This window comes from Empidonax traillii, unplaced genomic scaffold (assembly GCF_003031625.1).
Source record: "Empidonax traillii isolate 1590-97213 ecotype Southwest subspecies unplaced genomic scaffold, ASM303162v1 scaffold1471:size203803, whole genome shotgun sequence".
NCBI classification, from domain to species: domain Eukaryota; kingdom Metazoa; phylum Chordata; class Aves; order Passeriformes; family Tyrannidae; genus Empidonax; species Empidonax traillii.
The window spans coordinates 36,104-57,240 of NW_020956664.1; the positions used below are offsets into that span (position 1 = coordinate 36,104).

At 37.4% G+C, this 21,137-nt stretch overlaps 1 protein-coding gene across 1 annotated transcript; it reads right to left on the minus strand.

Annotated features, from left to right (window-relative positions):
• Nucleotides 1–7: 7 nt before the first annotated feature.
• On the minus strand, nucleotides 8–19,599 carry LOC114070205 (mucin-5AC-like; the record flags this gene model as incomplete). Its single annotated transcript, XM_027907451.1, has 25 exons — nucleotides 19,527–19,599; nucleotides 16,610–16,669; nucleotides 15,375–15,636; nucleotides 14,284–14,398; nucleotides 13,731–13,821; nucleotides 13,231–13,343; nucleotides 12,602–12,818; nucleotides 12,132–12,257; nucleotides 10,999–11,116; nucleotides 10,031–10,169; nucleotides 8,577–8,687; nucleotides 8,119–8,188; nucleotides 7,211–7,348; nucleotides 6,962–7,126; nucleotides 6,435–6,529; nucleotides 5,332–5,458; nucleotides 4,507–4,762; nucleotides 3,835–3,884; nucleotides 3,136–3,236; nucleotides 2,858–3,009; nucleotides 2,204–2,342; nucleotides 1,993–2,106; nucleotides 1,516–1,695; nucleotides 779–1,018; nucleotides 8–115 (listed from the first exon to the last, which is right to left on the minus strand). Coding segments are annotated over exons 1-25 (3,360 nt in total), but the record flags the coding sequence as incomplete, so codon positions are not given.
• Between the last annotated feature and the right edge of the window lie 1,538 nt (nucleotides 19,600–21,137).

The following is a 21,137-nucleotide window of genomic DNA, read 5'->3' on the forward strand; positions in this document are numbered from 1 at the left end:
CATTGCATGCTTGAGCATAGGCAGCTACTGCTGTACAGAAACATTCACAGTCTCCTCCAGTGTCGCAGGCACAAGCATCATCCACACATGCTTGATAATATTCATTTGGTTCAACCTGATAGAGAAAACATTAAAGTTTTCATTCCCTTTTCCTCTTTGAACTGTCCTAAAATAGCTAAATAAAATACCTGAAACTGACAGCTTTATCTGTGAAAAAGCGAAGGAAAGGAAGAAACCATGAGAAGGCTTTGAAAAAAAAAATCAGGAGGAAAATGTAGACTAAAGCTATTGCTACTAAGCTGTAATACTAAGAACTGCATGATAATGAAGATACAACTGCAGAATACTGTTAGTTACTATGACCTAGCACACAGTCATACATATCAGGTGGCTGATATTTATATTAGTAGAAAATGATACCATTAGAAAATAAGCCTATCCTGAGATTTATCTATGATTTTTCCTTCTATTAAAAGCAAACAAACAAAACCAACCAATCCACATTATCAGTTTCTTTAGTGTACTTGTTCAAGGCTAAAGCTGAGAAAATGAAAGTGAAAATACTTCCGTGAAAATACTTTTCATGCAGTCTCCACAGAACTTGGTCTGAGCTCACTTTGTAAAGCATGACAAAATGTATTTAGGTGTTTGTGTTTTGTGGGTTTTGTGTGGTGTTTTTGTGTTTGTTTTTGTTGTTGTTGTTGTTTTTTTTCATCTCACATAAGAATTGATGTAATCTTTGTCTCAAGAGAATTTAAAACTAAAGTTTTTGTCGTACCTGGGAGTGACACTTTGCAAACACTTCACTGGTAATAATGCTGCATTGCTTCTGTGCCCAGGCTTTTCTGTATGGGTTTGCAGTGCAGGGATCCTTTGTACGATTGGCATTTGGGCAACTAGAAGACACTTTCCAGCTATTGGCAAACTCCAGCACATTTCCTACCACAGACTGACTGCGAGTAGTGAAGTCATTATTTCCATTGCCATCATAGTTTCCACAAAGTCCACAAACATGTCCCTGCATCAGGATAAATACACAAAAATCACAAAAATAATAAAGTACAGTTTCCCATATTGTAACAGACCTCAGAATTCATCTTATTAAGATCATCTGTGCCTCTTAAGTAACAGTGTTGGACATTTTCATAAATTGCCTTTCATAAAGAGATGTCTCTAAGTTGTTGTTAGGAAGGACAAGCAAAGATAGGAAGAAGAGTAGACTCAAGGGTTTTGTTCTGAAGTACTGAGCTATTTAGTTTTAGCTGATCCTGAGCATATCTCTTCCATGAGGTCTTTTCATGAGGAAAGGTACTGATGTAGTTACTGTTATGCCATTGCTGAGTAATGTAATTTAAGGAAATGCATAGTACACAATCTGAGTCAACACAGCAAGGATAATAATATGCAATTGCTGCTCTTTCGTGTACAGCCTAAATTTCCACACTTTTAATTTGAGAAATAGTATGGATATGTTTTAGAATTAATTTTATTCAAGTTTTTGATTTTAAATTGTACCTGAAAGCTGGGACTAAGTTTGATGAATATACTGGTCTTCTTGTCCCACATGAGTATCAGACCAGCAGTAGTGTCAACTACCAGGTAGATACCCATGGAACGGATTTGGAATGGCATTTTTCCTCCAGGTGTCCTCTGGATGACATCAGAGTGTCCATCACTGAGTACCAGCTCATAGTTCTAAGATAGGAAAAGAAAAAGTTAGGGCCAGTTAATAAAGTATCTATTTTGGTTCAGGTTTATCTGTTGCCAGTAACTTATTGAAATAACAACTATTATCATCAAAAGGATTCTATTCAACAGCCTCACGTTAAGAAATTTTGGAGTTCCCTCCTTTGCTTTCTCTAGCAGAGAGCAGAATCTTTAGCAGTGAGCAAAGAAGTCTAGTAACATTTTCACTATCTTGGAGGACTGCAATGCAGTCTGTCTAGGACAGCTTGTTCTACCCCTCTAGCACAACTTAAAGAAAATACTCACCCCCAAGAAAACTTTAATAGACTTAGAGCAAGTGGTTCCTGTAGTGCCACATGGAATGTTCTCAGTGATGACTCTGAAGGTTCCCTGATTCATAGCTTGTTGACCACAGTAGTTCTGAAACAGGGGAATGGTATTCAGTGTTAACTATGCTACGTGGTCAGAGGTAAAATGCAAGGTACTTTGTGCAAAAATCTGGGAAGGACCCTGTTACCTGGATCAGAACATATTCACAGTCTCCTTCAAAATCAAAGCGTTTGCCATCAAAGGTGGTGTAATGCCCATCTCCATAAACAGAACACGTTTCCAGGCAGGGTTCCTCAGAGCAATGCCATTTTCTGTTTCTACACGTGCTGCATAAGACAAAAAGCACTCCAAATGTAAAAGCTATACATACACCCAATATAGGTACATTCCTGCATTTTATATTGTGTTAAGACTCTAATGAAAAAAATAAAGTTTGCTTATTCTCAGAAATGCAGCACAGCTCAAGAACTTTTGGGATTTAGCCAATGACTGTTACTTAATGATGTAGTGAATAATTTGGATTAGAAAACATTAACTCTTTGACATTTCTAAATTTTGCTGGATGTATTAAAATGTAAGGATTTCCTGGGAAGAAAAAAAGATTTCTTGACTTGAATGAATATGACAGCCTCCAACCCATAGTGTTCTTCTGATCACTTGCAATTTCTAGGCTGTATACCATCAAGAAAAACAAACAGAGCTTGCTTTTTAGGTACTAAGTGGATCATTTTATGTAGGATTCCTTTTTATAAATCTTGATGCTGTTAGAGTGAAATGCTATTCACTCATATGTTATTTCCCTAGAGCTTGAAGGAAATGTTATTTTTCAATATGCCCTTACCAGTTGTTACAGCCAACTCTGATTGATTCTCCTGGACTGTAGAAATTCCCATTGTGAACACATGGACAGTCTTCTGGAGCTATACAGCCTCCTTTGCCATCTGACACTTGATCATGAGGACATACACAGCCAGAGACGCAGTGAGTTCTGTACTGTAAGGACCATAGAGAAAACAAGTCTTAAAACATTTCCCTCCTGGAAGAGTGCAGTGGCAGGTGGTTATTGTAAAAGATCTAGTTTAATGTGCTTTCAACTAGTTATAAAGACTCTGTACTTACACATTCCATATCTAGAGTCTGGCAGCTCTTCTGGCATCCTGCTCCTACCACATCTGCAGTGGCGTTACCACAGTCAATGTAAACCATGGGAGGTACACAGACTGAAAGAGAGAAAAGCCATGAGAAATATGACAGCAGCCATGCATTTGTGTCTTTGTGTTTCCTTAACACAGACTGAAGAAAAATGGGAAAAACTCCTTTGTGACATATGTGCACCTTAAAATGATACGTTTGACCAGAAAGAGAAACTGTTTGTTTTGAAATCATGCTTATCTGGTTTTTGTGCTTATGCTTGGAATACTGCATGAAATTAATGTTTAATTAGCTTCACGAAACACCTTTCAGAAGAACAAACCAAGAAAACAAAGATCCTGGATTACTTTGTGTTTTATTTTTTGCTTTTACTACTTTCAATTAAAATTTGGATAGTTTTCCCCTCACTTTCAGTGAGGTGACCTGACACTCTTTTCTACTGGGTAACCCACAGGGTTTATAACTTATTTCAGCCATCAGAAGGTAAGACAGTATTTCTTTATATTTTGGGAATATCCTCTACATTACAGAAGTCCTCAGTTAATTTTCTTGATTGATTTCCTACTTTTTTCAATTTCCATCATTATGACAAAAGGGAGAAGTGAAAAGGATGAAGACAGAAAGGGAGAATTAAAGAAAATCTTAAGGGATAAAGGGGTATGTTACCTGGTTCAGGTTTCTCTCCAATGCAGCTCAGCTTTCCATAGGTGCAAGTGCTATAAAAAAAAAAAAAAAAAAAAAAAAAAAAAAAAAAAAAAAGTAATGGATGTGTTTTAACTTTTTTTTTTGTTAATTTTCAGCCTGTTTCCTAGTGAATTTGAAATAATGAAAAAATACTGTGTGATAAAACAAATAATACATGTCCTTTACCAGAATATTTTATATTAGAGCAGAACAAAATACAAGTATATTCTATACAAAGAAGTGTTTACTCTGTCTATTTGTCTGGTTTTAAACCGTTCTTCAGAATAATTCAGATTCCATTCATCGTGGGAATAATCTGTAACATTATTATCTTTCACCATAGAACAAGCCTTTTACAGTCATAGATAAGAAAAGTATGTGTTGAGGGGAACAAGACAGGAAGGGAGGGGGAGAGAGAGAGAGAGGGACTGAGTAGGAGTTTGGCTGTTAGCAAAGGCTAACCTACCCCAATATGTTTTGTTCAATTCCTATACAATCTTGCAAACACGGGTAGCCCTAACAATTTTTAAGAATGTGATTTTTTCGATTGAAATTCTTAGGGAAAGACATGCATTTGATTTGATTTCATGGTGTATATATGGTTTCATGATTGGATATAAGCAATCTCATTTTTTTTGTTTACAGATCTCTTACCAGACAACACCATTATCGTGAATAACTTCTCCAGAAGACAAAGGCATTCCTTTGTAGTAACAAGGACAGCTAGAAGCAGGCACACATTTGCCAGTTTCATCCAGGTATGTTCCATTTATGCAGGTGCAGCCATCAACTGGGACAAACTTGATGCTGCATGTGACATCAGGCTCACTCAGAGACCGGCAGGTGGGTTGACAGGTATCGACATTGTAAGTGTACTTCAAAGATTTTGGACACAAGGTGGTGTATTTTGCTTGAAAGTAAAAAAAGGTGAGTTACATTTGTAGCTCATTTAAGAATCAATGTAGGTATAAATGAAGTATTTGAGGTAAAATATTTATGATAAACATGGCAATGTATATACAAATGCTTTACTGATATCCTCCGTAGTGTAAATTGGGTTTTTTTACTTCTAGAGCAGAATTTACCCCTACAAATGTGTCACAAATACAAATGTTTTGTCCAAATTAGAAAAGGGACAAATTTCAACTATATTATACATAGTATGTTTCTTCCTCATTGCCTTTTTTTTTTTTTTTTTTGGCAAAAGTAAATCGAGAAACACCTTACTTATTTTATTCCTATTGCAAAGGTATGGCTCTTCATGTTACTTCTGCTGGTTCTGAACAACTAATCTAACAAAGCCTCTTTTCTCTGACTGTTTATTACTTGTCTTTTATGGTATTCCTTTCCTCCTCAACTTCTTAAAAGTCAATACATTTAAAACCCAATTTAACGCAATTTACTGTGGGAATCATGAGAGCTGCTCTGTGGGAGCTTCTGGGTGATCATTTTCAAAAGGCAAAGGAATGTAAAACTTACTGCAGGCTTTGTTTCTCCATCCAGGGAGCAGAACGCCTTTAACAGCACAGGCTCTGACATAGCTGGAAAGGGCAGCACACATGCAGTCCTCACTCTTCTCACAGTTACATGTGTCAAACATGCAGTTCTAGGAACAGGGGATGACATATGATCATCACATTGTCATGTCAAAGCCATGGTGCTCTATAGTTTTTAGAGTGTTGCATTTGTTAAAGGTTAAAGTGAGTGTAATCCACAAGTGTAAGTAAACATATGCCTATTCTTCATTGAGCACTTTCAAAAAAAGACTCTTTGCATGAAGAAATAGTAATTAGAGGTCCACAACTTTGAAGTTTTTTTTTTACTTTTTCTTTTTCAGGTGTTGGTAGGTTTTCCAACTGCATCGTTTTTCCCCCCACTGTGCCATGTTTATTTAGAACAAATAGAGGGTATTTGATGCCACCCAGCTTTTGGGGCTTAGACTTAAGAGCCTGGGCTCTCTACACAAGAGGATTAAAGAAAACAAGTTATTTAATATGTTTCTATGCAAGGTAGGGATACTATAATATTGTAATTCCAGAATATGTTTGCTAAACGTAATCTTATAAATTTGCCATAACAGGGAGATTTTGTAAAGTACCCAGGGACTCTGTTACAGAGCTTCATCACCTTGAATTCCTGGAATGTTTTTGTTCTCATGTTATCTGAATCTTTTTGCTGCTTCTACACACATTGCTTGCCATGTCCATTACATATATGCAAAAGCCTTCTGAGAGCAGTTCAGAGAAACTAAAGTGCCAGTAAAGATTCTGACCAAAGCTTTCCTTCTACCTCAGGAAGGAGTCCCTTGACCTCATAAGGAGTCCAGGGAGTCCAAGCTCCTAGCTTAGTCTTTAAGTTTGCACCTAAAAATGCAGGAGGAATTTATCCTCCTTGGATAATTTATCCTCCTGGGAATGGAAAGATACCTTTACAAATGAGCAAATTTTATGTTGTGTAGATAAGAATGAACCCTTGGCTTGAAAAGAACTATCATGAATGCGTCTCCTCTCAACTGGGAAGGTGTTAGTATCAGAAATCTGAGTCTTTTTCTCTTAAATGGGATAAAGTTAAGAGCCAAATACCTTCTGGTAAACTTCTGGATTCACTGTTGAGTGACATTCAGCAAAAGGTCCCATAGGATCAGAGAGCAGTCCACACCAGTGCTGAGCATACTGATCTGTGAATTGAAAACAGAGTAAGAGTTTCTATTGTACTTAATATTCAAAACTCTCGTCTCACTTTTACTATACTTTCTGCAGGGAAATTGCAGAAGCTTAACTTTACAATGTAACAATGGAAGGACCACATTGAGTCTAACATTCAGTGAGGCTATGCATAGTTTTTTTCCTATATGACAAATCAGCCCTTACCAGGAATTGATTCTTAATATGCTATATAGTTGCTGTCTTGATCCAAAGATATGTTTTTAAAGATCCAAAATATTTTCCTAGCTATTGTTTATTAATTGAAGACTTGTAGTGTCAGCTGAGGAAAATAGTATGTGTTCAAACAGTTCTGTTATTTTGTCTAAATGCTTGGTGATTGATCATCTTATTCCATCTTTGCATCTTAAAAGAGAATAGAAGAAGTTCCTATAAGTTGAGCTTACCATTTTGTATGCTGACAGTACAGGGGTTCTCAAAGGTATTTTTGGCATCAGGACAGTCAGCCCGAGTTTTCCAAGTATTTCCAAAGGCAGCTGAAGTACCCTCTATTACACCACTGGTGGTTTTGAAATCATCTGTCTGCATGTCATTGAAGTTTCCACAGAGACCTAAGAGGAAGCAGATGGTCTGTGAAAGTGCCCTACAGAATGACACATACTGGTGAAGGCTCTTGTTATGATAAGGTCACTTACCACAGGTCTGCCCCTTATGTGATGGGTCTAAGTCTATAAAAAGTTGCATGAAAGGCACAAGTTGAACCTGTAGCTGAAGACCAAAGGTTGTTTGCAGAATGATGAAGAAAGATGAAGGTCTGAAGATGGTGACATTTGCTAGGGATATAAGAACAAAAGAGTTATAATTTCATATGAGATGAGCATTTGAAATAATTGTTCATTATACAGAGGAATTCTACAGCTGTGTTTGATATGAACCTAATTTCTGAAGAACTGGGGGGGAAATGATCCATATGGGATTTCAAATCCAACACCTAAATAGGCTAATCTAAACACCTAAACAACAGATGTATACAAACCCTGGACTTTTTATCAGGTGTTTTAAAATAAGGGGAAGAACACACACATTTGTTGCTATTTAAAAGATCGCCTTTCCTTGATGAAAATGATATAGCACTATCTAATGGAAGACTCCAGCCTAGTCCAATTTAGTCCTTTCATGGTTTGCTTTGTGTTCAGGTGCAGCAGTATCTGAGAAGAACTGTCGTGAGAGAAACTCCAGAGATTAATGTGCTCCAGAGAAAACACAGGGAATTAAATGACTTGAGATACTGGAGTCCTGTTACATGTCAGATTTTTTTCTTTCCTCTCTTATGTCAATGTTTGGATATGGAAGTGTGCAATGACACTATTTCCTTGAACTGAATCTTCATTTCATTAGATATTAAGACCTTAATTTTGCTAAAATTTTTAAGTGTTGAATAGACAAACCCTATTACATTAGAAGTGGGAGACTATGCTATAACTGCAGTACTTTGGGTTCGCTGAAGTGTAATCAAAGGTAGAATTTGGTTTATATTATTAATTTAATAACATTTTAAAGTAAAAAATGAGAAATATTACAGAAGTGTTCCAAAGGAACTTACCTGCTGAGAATGGCAGCTGTGTGTAGATCATATTCACAAATACACTTCCAGAAGGTTGAATCACAATGTTCTGTCCACAAGAAAAGGCAATGATTATGTTTAGGAAAAGTAAAGTACTTTCAAGGTATTTTCTAATACTGTTCAAGATGGAGGAGGAAAAACAGTGGAGGGAGACTATGAGGATGTTCTGCTTCCTATATTATTTCTTTAATCTTTTATCTATCCACTGACTGTCCAAAAAAAGCAAAAGCCCAAAGTTACCTAAATAAGAGAAAACTACTAGGATCTTGTTTTCTAACGTACTTACTTTATTCTTGATTTTACTTTGAATAATGTTCAAATTACACAAAAAGTGCATATTTCCTGTCTGTGCTGTAATGTGTCATTTGCAAACTACTTGTCTGTTAAGCTTTGAGAGCATCCCTGCAGAATATTAGGAGTCTACATTTGCTACTCACAGTTTGTCCTCCACTCAGGCTGATGGCTATACCCTTCAGGCACGTCTCAGTGTCAGTCAGGCCACACTTGTGGATATCTCCCAGAACCGTAAATTCATTGCTGTCACAGAGCTAGAAGAAGAAAACAAAAGATACCGATAAAAGGATTTGTTATATTAAAATATTGTTATCTTTAAAAGGTTCACACTTCAGTGGAATTCTTAGTAAAGTGAGTCTTTCAAAATATTGTTTATTTACTTTCTCCTTGCTTATATGGTCCTACATATATGTATACAGATACCAAGTCAACTGGCATTCCTGAAGTCTGCACGCTGGAAGCTATCCATTGTTCCTGACATTCAAGGGTGAGTAAGCTGAACATTAAACTCCCTAATGCTTAGGTAATAGTAGTTCCTAATGTTAAGGTAATACTAGTTTAATGTGCTAGAGAAGAAGGACACCTGCCTTTCTTGCCCAGTGGTTATGAAGTTTACCACGGAGAGGAAAGAAATTATTTCCAGTCTTCTGCACTGAGTAGATTAATCAAGGATCCTGGTGATTTGAACATTCTTCAAACCGATAAGAAATAATTCATTTAAATATTCTCTAACAGGAAAAAATTAACCTGAAATCCTTATTCACTAAATTACCGAATATAGGCAAAATTCAGTTTTTGTCTTGGTTCTAATTTTCACTGAACTGTGTTCTGTGAGCCACCTTCAAAAGGTGACTAATGGCAAAGATTTAACAGGGCAAGACTCAAAGAAGGCTGTGATTCTGAATGTGTCATCACTTTTTTGGCATAATGAAGACTAAATTGAGGATAGCTGATATGCAGAATTACAGCCATCTGGAAATTCAGTATTAAGTTTATGGGCTTTTTGAACTTTTGAGTACAAATTTAGTGATTTTTCTCTACCTCCGGAGACCCTGAGAATCTAATTTTATGTGTTGGTGACAAAAGGAGTTTAAAGTGTACATCTGATCTGTGCTTCCATTGTGGATCAAGAAGAGTGCTTGTGAATTTCATTCAAAAGTTTCATCAATTTAGTCTAATCTATTTCTAAATTACTCTGTCACTTCCTTAAGTTTTTATCATTCTCTTACTTGGTAACATTCCGATTGATGTTGTTGATAACAGATTTGATTCAACATGAAGTCCTTATGAAAATAGTTTACATTACTCACCCAATACAAATAAACCATAAAAATAGCTAAGGTTATGAAATCTAGGTATTTAGTAAATCTACTAAAAATCTAGGTATTTAGTATATCTATTAAAAACTGAGTGCAATTCTTAAACAATGATCAAAGAAAACAAAATCACTACAGTATTATTTAGTATAACCCTAACAGACAGGCTCCATGTTGACCCTCTAAATTTCATAAAGTTGATGTGATTGCCAGTAGTTTCCATCAAACAACATTATATATAATAACAACACTTTCCTTTAGCAAGCGTGACTCATTTTTACCTTGGTTAGGACATAGCTACAGTCTCCAAAGAAAGAGTAGTATTTCTCATCAAATGTTGAAATGTGGGAGCCTCCTTCAATACTGCAGGTCCCAGGGCACGACTGAGTGACACAAGACCATTCACCTCCAACACAGGTACTGAAATGAAGAAGGCATTCAGTAACCTTGGGTAGTGCAAATGAAAATTAAATAAAAACCAATAAGGGCAGATGATGCCTCAGTTTTCCTCTTGAAACACTGATCATACTGTCAGAGAAACCAGTATTGCTATAAAATATCCGAATAAGGATGGGGCAGGCACATTTATATTAGTGATAATTTTATATATATATTGCTATTCATTTCCAGTCTTTGGATAGGATTCAATCCTGCTGAACCTGCCATGCATATCCTTCTGCATATGAAGTACTGCTTTTCATCTCCATTAGCTTGGCTCGAGCTTCAAACATGGGTATTGCATGGAAAATAACATGCATGTTTGTGGTTCTTGTGTTCACACATAGATGGGAACATTTGCATACGCTTATGCAGTTAGATTCAGTAGTTATAGTGATATTCAAAAAGATATATAATATTTGCCAAATATGCCTCTCAAATGTGATCTCCCACTCTAAATACAGCATGTCCCTAAGTGTCATGCCCTCTATGGTATTTATATGAGCATCCTAATATTACACTGTAGTGCTACAAGGGATGTAACACTAATTCACATTTTTAAACACCTCTGTTATTTGTTTGTCTTCTTTAATTGGTATGTCTTGAAATTAAAGTATCTATTCGAAAACGTAAATTTTGCTTCCAAGTGTAAGGGGAAAAGAGACATGAACTATCCTCTAAAACAGTGTAATCAGGACATTTCAATTGATAACTAGTTCCTAATTTTTTTAAGGGGAAATGTGTTTTTTCCTGTCTTCAGAATATTGATATAATGCACCTAAAAGAAAAGAAGTGTGTGAAAATGTCTTACCATGTTCTGCATTTAGATGAGAAGGAGGCACCAGGAGCATAAGTTTCCCCTTCATAGGTACAGTGGCATTCTCTTCGGGGAATGCAGCCAGCACCATTAACGTCGTCAAATACCATTCCTAGGAAAAAAAATGGTCTATTACTCTTTCTGTGCACTGCACAACCTGCCTTTGAACACACATCTAGCAGATGCCTGAGAACATGTCCTATTTCTTCTGTATTACACAGTACTTTAAAATAACAGGATGCAAGCTATATAGAGATTGAAAGGCTATATGCTATTGAAGCCTACTTAAAATCCTAGGGTGATCAAAACAGACCTCTAGGGAAATATGTTTCTGTTATGGACTTCATTAGGATGGAGTTAGGATTAAAATTTCTAAATAATGAGGTGGAATAGATAAACCATTTGTAAGACTGCCCAAAGACATATTTGTACAGTCAATATTTTTGTGCCCAGAGACAGAGGGGTTGTTTAAGAGAAGTCAATGCCGTTACACAAACATATGATGGTGAATTCTGTGAGACATCATGAGAATGGGCAGAAGAGCTGCAAGGAGTGAAGATCCTCCCATACAGTTACTCACAACAGCAACAAAAATGTTCAGCCCCAGAAGTGTGCACAAAGAGGACACATTTGCATTGTTTGTCTTGTACTGATAGTCAGGTCTCATGGATAATTCTCTGAAGGACCAAATTGTATGCGCTGTCTGGTGCTCTCTCAGCTCCTTGTTGTTTAAACACTCAGCACTTGACAAGAAGGAGTTGGTGATTTGGTGAACCAGATGCAGCTTTGCTAAAAGTAGGAGTTATTATTGTGTGCAAAATCTGATTAAAGATTTCATACTTTCTGGGAACTGAATCTGAATGCCATTGTTGTTAGGAACAGATTATCTTATTCTCAGTTAAGTCATTATATACATGTCTGCAGCACGTTCGTTGCTTAAAAGGGTATATTTAGTAATATGAATAGAAATAGAGCACGTGTATGAAGGAAGAAATGTAGCTTTTCTTTTGATGACAATAACACTGGTGTCATGATGAGAATGATGCAGAGTGTGAAAGTTGTTAAATGTGTACAGGTAAGTATGCTTGTGGGTGTGGCTGTGAGAAAAGAGCAGGAAATAAGCTTACCTGGAGGACAGACGCAGCCATCAGTACAATGGTCTTCACAAAGTGCAGATCGTTCCGGGTTGCTGCACGTGTCAGAGCAGGGAGAGCCACACTCGTGGTATTGCATGTTGAACGGACATGATTTGGCTAAAAGTAGAAAGAGTATTATGTAGCTGGTTTTTCCCTTGAAAGGTTGAGAAAACAGTATTTGCAATTTAGGACGTTTTCTGTCAAAATATGATGGGGAATCCTGATCCAAGTAGAGGCTAAAACATTTTAGGTTTTCTGATATATATTAAAAACTGTTAGTAAGGAAAATCCCCTAAACTTCCATATTCCCAAAGTCTTCAGTATGATCAGGTTGAAAGTGATTTCATGATAATTGTATGCACCTTTAAGCAACTGTCTTTTGGAGGAAAAACTTCCTGTATTTGAAGTTTAATAGATGTGGGTAATAAGCACAAGTGGAAGTCCCTTCCTGAGATACTTACGACACAGTTCTGAGGTTCTCCAGTTCAGAGGCTGTCCTCCTGCATGAGCACACTGACGGGAGTATTCGGCAAAAGTGTTACACATGCAGAAGTCAGCCATAGAACTATCACAGTGGCACAGATCTTGTATGCAAGTTTCGATGTAGTCCTGAACATTGACAAGCATGTTGCAACTTGTAAATGCTTTACTGGTTAATACTGTCTCACAGATAGAGGCCTGGGAAGGAAAACAGAACACTTAGAAAATATGAAACTAGTCATTTAAGGCACATAGCACAACAAATCGAAGATCCATCTGGTCCACAAAGCTTGTGTAACAGTAGCCATAAGCAGATATTTAGGGAAAAGTATATCAATAGGGCAAGAACATAAAGGAACTCCTTTGGTTAATTCTGGTATCTTCTATATCTTGAGTTACTTTCACCTCAGGTGACTTCCCAAGCATTATACAGTTTCTTTATGTTAAGAGATCCTCAGTGATTTTCTGGAAAATATACAGTGTTCTCTTAGATGGGAAACTCTTTAGTGTTCACTTTGGCATATTTTTTTCCCTTCTAACAAATTTTCTCCAAAGATAGGGAGAATATATTTCACACTGAGAAAACAAATTTTGAGAGAGAGGTTCTTACAAATTCTGCTGAGCAGTTCGTCTGAACAGTAGAAGGAATAGGATCATCACACTGCTCTGTGGGTCCATCCATCTTCTGCCTATTACCAAACTGTATGGGAGTTAGTTTGGTCTCTGTAAAAAAACAGTTCAAATGTTAGAACAATGTTTACTGGGTTTTTTGCATGGAGCTGTTTCCTTTTGTGATACTACGTGCTATGACATGAACATTGATTACCAAATAATATCACCATAATATGAAAGGTAAAAGAAGAACAAAGAACTCGGCCCTAAGTATTGCAAACTAGTAGGAAGTTTTATGTGGCAGGTCTTAAAATGTCTAACAGTGATGGAAGCAGTCTAATACATCTCAAAGCCCTGACGGTATGCATAACTGATATCATAGAAACACATAAAAAAGTATCACTAGTTTTGCAGTTAATACAACCCACAAGCTATGTTACAGTATAATGTAAAAGAAAAAACAAGCACCAATACTTAATATTGCTTTTTATTACTTACTCCCTGAAATAAATTCATCATTAACTGGAATTCCATTGAAGTCCCCACAAAGTCCACAAGTCTGATTGGCATATTTCTTATCTAGTTCCACCTAAAAGAAATGAGGAAAGAGGTTCATAGAAATGTCAGTCTGGATGGTTAGGAGCACAGCGTACATCAATATTTATATTGTTTACTCAGAATTTGACACGTTTGCTGTACAGACTGTGTTGATAACAAGGTAGGCACCATTGGAAAGGTCAGTGACAACCAAGAAAAACTTGCTCTTTTTCTAGCCCTGGGTTGCAAACATCAGGTTGCATTGCCAGGTCTGAGGATTACTTCACTGTGAGGTGAGAATATTATAATTGGGGGTCTATTGACTGACTCTGAACTGAGATTGGTGGGGGGAAAAAAGGGAAATTGGGAGAAGACTGGAAAACAGAACAATACACTAAAAATGGACACAAATGCAAAAGCAACTAATGTCAGCATGACTGATTAATACTGCGAAGATGTAAACAAACTATTTTCAAAATACAGACTTTCTGCCACGTTTTGGATGTTTTCTTACCAGGAGGGCATCCTGTTCATTCCAAAGGAAGGTCAGTCCTAACTTGGCAGAAACTTTCAAATAGTTGTTACTTCTCTCTATCAAGACTCCCATATGGCTGTAAGGCATCTGAACCCTGGGGAAAGATCATCAGAAGTCAGCACGGGTAGGGACAGAATATGCATTGAATATCCGGACTGCCGTTCTTTCTCCTTCTCTTCGAGAATTTTCAACATGCATCAGGGAGGAAATCAGAGCAGTAGCTAAATACAGACAACACAGGTTTGTAACATCTTGTCCATTTCCTATGCAGTTGCTTCTCGTGCATATAGATCAGCCCTGTTGTTCCTTTTGGCTTTCTTGCAAGGGTGTTTTTCTAGGTAAAATGTTGGCTTATGTTTTTGGTTGTATGGTTCAAAGAAGTGCTGGGAGACTGTTTTGCAAGCAGTATGCTTCAGGCTTTAAGCATCTGATGGTTAAGACTGTCTTTCTGTGGCATGAGTGACATTCAGAAAGCTGTACCCAAGGTAACCTTTACACTAGCTCACTGTACAAAGCTGCTATAACAGACAGCTCACAGTGGGATAACGGCCCAAATATTTACCTGTCCTTTTCGACAGGTTTCACACCCTATGCCAGAGTCAGTGCTACAATTGCTACGCAGATTCCAAGTTTCCAGAAGAGATAATTTCAAACTAACTCAGATATAAGCTGCAGTCACAAACTGCACACTGTTTGGTGCAAAGACAAGAGCTGTCAAAAACTCTCAAGAATTCTGTTCTAGTAACAGTAATGGAAGGTAGGTTTTGCACCCTTTAAGTTTCTAACACTTTGAATCCAACTTATACACTCAGTTATATATATACATACACAATTGTAGAAGTGGGGCACCATATGGGATATAGTTCATCTGCATAAAATGGACACAGGACCATGTGCAGAAGTGGCACTTAGCTCACTGTCAAGCCCTCACTTCTGTTAATATTTCAGGAAAGACCTGAGCCTTCCAGCTGCTTGGGAGCAATGTGGGATCAGACGAGGGAAAGGAATGCCTGCTTAAAGAGCTCACTGGAATCAACAGCAGTGATGACAGTTGCAAGTTATGAACATACAATTTGTTATCTAGCTTGACAGAGCCACGGGTCAGTTCAATCACTGCTCCTTCCAGCTTCATGATGACGTGAGTGATCACGGTAGCATTTTCCTCCATTGTACGCCTAATCTGGATGTTGAAGTCCTCATAGGAAGACTTGCAGTTGGATGCAAAGATGTAATTGCAGGCTCCAGGGAAGTAAAAGATGTCCCCATCAAAGGTTTTGAAGTGGAAGTTACCCCAGGTGCTGCATACGCGGCCATTGTGGAAGGGATTGCCAGCTGTGGAGTCAAAACAAGCAGTATGAATTTTCTGTAATTTGCTGTGATACCCTCCCTTTAGTTGTCTTTCCCCTCCCAGTTCTTTCAGTAGCCTTTGTCCCAAATGCCCATCTTTTCCTCCTTCTCTTGCTATTTGCTTATCATAATTTTTTTTTATTTTGTTCAGTTATTTTGTGTTTAATCTGTTTTGCGTAGGGAAGGAGACCTCATGGTTCACTAGATACAATGCTCTGGTTCTGTCAACGTCCATATCCTATAAATCCTTTCATAAATGTATCAAGTTCTAAAGTTTCACCATAAAAGCAGATTAAAGTCAGTTTAAAACTAGCTGATACGCCTACTAGGGAAGGCCACTCGTATCTGCAACCTTTGAATGGCTAGAAGACTTTTGCCAACATCTTCCAAAGCATATTCCTGTCTCGTGTACACCTGCTTGTTCTTGTGCCAGAATTACACTTCACCTTGAAGGGGTTCCACCTCCCTACTACTCCCTCCACCAGTTATAGAAATCTCTTATCTCTTTTTAGACTTCATTTCCTTACAAGCAGGCTCTCCTATCTCTCTGATTATCTTCACAGTCCCTTCCCGCATTTCTTCCACATTTACACTCACCCTGCTTGAATTGTACCCTATACCCTAGATAAGATGTCTCCACATTGTTTTCAGCATGCTGGTATTTTTCTCTCTTTACTAGAAATATTGTGCATGATTTTTCCCATTATTACATATATAAATATATTTTTAATTTTTGTCTTTACAACAGCATCATATAAACCCAATGCAGGTCAAACATTGGATTCACAGTTAGATTATTTGTGTTACCTGATGAACTGATTGCTTTTTTGTTGATTTTTTTTGTTTTACAATGCTAAAGGATCTTACACAATCTATTGATCTCTTCAGTCACTCCATGCTCTACCTGTGTGATCAACAAAAACACAGATATCTGTGCCATGACATTTGCTTAACTTACCCTTTACTTTCAGTGTGTTTTGAAAAGGTGGAATGATTGTCACATCTTGGGATTTGAAAGCTGGTAGAAAAGCAAAAGGAGAAAAAACGATCAAGTTTAGTCATATTAGAATCCTACAAAATGGATAGAGATATTGTAGCCCTTTTAGTGATGAATATTTCCTACTACTATTTTCACTCTATAGGGAAGTTTCCACCAGGTTTTATTGGTGGTTTTTACACAATGCTTTGTGATCTGTCTTTCTATAAATTTCACTAACAACTAAATACCAAAGACTATGCCCTTTGGCTGTAGTACTTTCTTTCATTGTTTGTTCAAGACTCCCATCTGATCCTGGCCCTGGTTCTGAACTCAAAAGCAACCATATAATCCTCAGCTATTGTTAAATAATTTGTGGTACACTTCTTGCAGGACAGACTTAGTGATCAGTTGTTTCAGCCTATCATCAGTAATATACCAGTCAGCTTTGTATCCTTCCACCCTTATTTTGCTCTGTACAGTTATGTGTCATGCATGATCTTGCAGTGCTTAATTATGCTAATATTTAGCATAATGTATTAGGTAGTTACAGTTTCCTTATTCTCTGGTGAGTAATGCAGTCTTCTTGACACAGTGCAAAAAAAATAAAAACGTGTCTTTTATTACCTGCTATCAAGTACCCTGGTGATACATATGTAAACACACACCTCTTCTGAAAATACACTTTTAGATAGAAGGTATGTACCTTTCCTGAAGTTAAAGATTAGATAAGTCTATCATATCAGTAGAGCAGATCCACTGGACCAGATCTCAGAGGAAGTTCTCAAGTTTAGAGCAGTCAGAGATTGGGTATATTTTACAGAGGACTTCTCTTTTCATGTGTGTGGTATATTCTAGTTAGGAATAAAACCATTCTAGTAATCTTATTATTTATCAACTTGATTTGGAAAAAAATTCTTAGAAATAGATCAGCATAGAAATACTTACAGTTTTGTCGCTGCAGGATAGATGGAGAAATATACTTTGACTTTGTTTGTTGTTCACCATCTTGGGCTTGAACTGCGTCAAGAATGGTAGAAATGTTAATGTCTAATTTTCCTGAGCTCCCTCAATTTCTCAATTACATCTGTTTAAACATGCAACAGTCAGTATATAAAAAAAAATAGCAAAGATATGCTCATGCAAAGGCAAATTTGAATCAGGATTTGGGCTGCATGCAACCATGATGGCCAAACACACTCCTTCAGCTTTTCCCTTTTCTTGGTATGTTTTTATTCTTTGACTAATAAATTACTGCAGGGAAGCCATCAAAAACACGCCTGTGGTAATTTGAGCAGATTCTTATTCTGCTGTTGTTGCAATGTAACCATGGATTTCCTTATAAGCTTTTCAGATAAAGAACTTAATTTTCTTAGGTTTTATGGTCATTCTGTGCTTTAAGCATCAGTAAAACCTTTTTTCTAGCCAGAGTGCTTTAAAATTTCCTTTTGTACAGGAAAAATTCATTTTAGGATTAGAGGGCTGATCTCTGCCCTCTCGGTTACTCTATATTTTTCAGTTTCAGGCATTCTTGGTGAAAAGCAGCAGCAGGAAAATAAACACAAAAACCACACAGAAAGAAATAGGTCTTTCCAATACATAGATTTGTGCCTGTTGATTTTGCCCCAAAGCAAACCTTTTGTTTCCAGCAAAGAAGTCATTTTTCATTCTATTCTACTGCAGCATCACAATAGGAATACACACATTATCTGCAGGGACCAGAGGGGCTTTTAATACACCACTTAGTGAGAGTTCATCACAGGGCATGTTGCAGTGGAGACTACTGCTGGCCAGAGAAAACCAAAAAGGCAGGCTCGCCTCCTGCTGCACCCTGCAAGGGCAGTCTGTGGGCAGCACCACTAGAGGGGCTTAGGCTGAATCTGGAGTTGTAGGGAGCTCTGCAAATCCCTTTTAGCATTACCTGGGGGTCTGCAGCTGGTCTTGGAAGGACATGCTGTGCCTACTTTGAAGGTAGGAACCATTCAGTGCTTCTGGGCTCCTTCTCTGCCCAGCCTGAGAGCTTTTTGCTACTCTCTCCATGCACTGTATGGCTCCACTGTCTCATGCCATATGCATTGCAGATCCCTGCTTCCATTGCATGGTGTGGTAATGCTACAGCTAGTCTTTTGATGGGCTATTCCTGGACACTACTACTTCTTAACAGAAGTTAGTGTGGGAGCAGAAAAAAAATACAAAATCATACAATATAATCTGCACCTGAGATCAAACTAGAAAATTAACATTGTTGTTACCTTGAATTTTAAAGGAAATTATTTGATGAAAAAATAATTGAGAAAATGTAAAAAGATATTTAAATCTATCTGTGACTATTAATGCCCTTTTAGAATATTTAAAGTAGTTTCATTTGCTTTCAGCCCATTGCAAACCACTGTGTGCTAAGCTTTTACGCAACCTCATGGGCAAGAGTAAAAGAATCTTTTAAACCTACTGTCTAATGATTTTCAAGTAAAATCCTCCCTTTTTTCAATACTGTGTCATCAGCTGATAAACAAAATCCTTAATAATGCATGCAGACAATCTCATCCACTGACTTGTTCCTTTCTAGAGGTACTTTTGCACCTTTTGGTTTGTGCATTTAGAAATGCTGTACCATGAAATAAACATCAAAAGCTAAATCTTGAGGCATGTAAGTTCTGAGTGCGTTCCACTGATGCAGTGGAGCTGTTCCAGATTTCAACTGGAGGAAACAGGACAGCAGTTTGAAAATAGGTAATTTCCTCTTTTTAGGAAGCAAAGTATTTTTAACAGAAAAGAAAATCATGCATGAATGTAACAGGTTCATTAACCTCACAAAGCCAAGGAAAAAATGTTTCAAGCTCCAAAGCAAGTTATAAGTTCTTTAAAACAGTAAAAATGCCAAGAAAGTGAATCTTCCTACCTTTGATCTGTATGAAGACAAGTGCTAGTATTGATATCCATAGTGGTATTCGAGTTCCACCACCTCTGCCCATCTTCTGGAAGTCCGGTAGAAGCTACCGAACAACCTGCCTCTGAGGAAATACCTCTCTGTTCCGGAGCCTTATATACTGAGAGAGGAGGTTTTGGCTCAGTTCCCAGATTGTTTCACAAGGTTCTTAAAAGGTGGGGCTTCAGACATTTTAGTTTTCCTTTGCAGGTGCACAGGTAAATAGAGGATGCTCTGACTTTCCCTCAGGTATTTACACTCTAGGAGGAGTCTTCTTTCTACAGGTCTTTCTGACAAAATGTCAAGAAGTGAGCAGGAAGAATTTTTGCTTAGGCTCAGCCTTTCCAAATTGTTGTATATTATGGGATTTAAGGGACTTTTAAGTGACTTTTGAGCAGGAACTTAGAGTGAATTACTTCACTTTTTTTTTTTTTTTTTTTTTAATTTTCCTCCATATAGTAAATAATGGTAATTACCTTCCAAAAAACCCAAAGAAGTTCCAGCTGGTACAAATTGGTTTTAATTAGTTTGCACCTGCCAAGTTTACTTGTGAAAATGGAGAAATTAGGTGCCATCTAAGGTCTGCATTTATCCCATGGCCCAGGCACAACACAGTTCTACACAATGAAGATCCTTCAGCATTGGAGGGTCAGTAATATGGACCTCTCTGTGAGAGACTTCTCACATGGGCAGTTTTAGTGCTGTTTCAGCTGTTTTTCTTCTGAGTAAACATGATTTTACCATTAAAAATTACATTGATTCTACCTAAAAGAAAAACAGAAAAAAAAACCCACCAAAACAAAAAACCCGTAGTGATTGCTAGAGGCACAAAATAGACATGCAAAAAGACTGATTTGCAAGAATATTCCTTATCATAGGAACAATGAGAGAGTGAACAATGTTTTGTAAGTGTGTTAAAATAGTTATTTACAGCTATATTACTCTGGTGAATTAACCTTTTATAGTGTTTTACCCTGGAGCTCAGAGAAACACAATCTCTCCCTAGGAGAACGGATCCCATAATCCTGCTTGGGTTCAAATATTTCTGGCTAGGAAGAAGTTGCTGGAATTGTTTCCATATCCCATGATTTTTTATTATTTTTTTTTCTGAAAAAATAATCATAGAATCACAGAATCATGGAGCTGTTTGGGTTGAAGGGACCTTAAAAATCATCTAGTTCCAATCCCCCTGCCACGGGCAGAGACAACTTCCACTAGGCCTGGGTGCTCAAAGCAGCCCCATCCAACCCAGTCTTGAATACTTCCAGGAATGGAGCATCTACAGCTCCTCTGGGCTATCTGCTCCTGTGTCTTACAAAGGAATTTCTTCTTAATATCTAATTGAAATCTACCCTCTGTTGGAACACTTAGATTTGAGGAGGTAACTTCAAGACTAAGAAAGAAATAAAAGGCATAATTTTTCCCTGAATAGCAAATAGAAGCAAGAAAATATGCTGGTTGTCCTGAACATTTTAAGAGTACAACATGGTTATTAATATTTAAATAAAGGTGACTAACAAAATGAAATGGGAACTGTTGAGGAAAAGAATTGTTCAGTTTCAGTCATGAGTTATACCTCTGGCA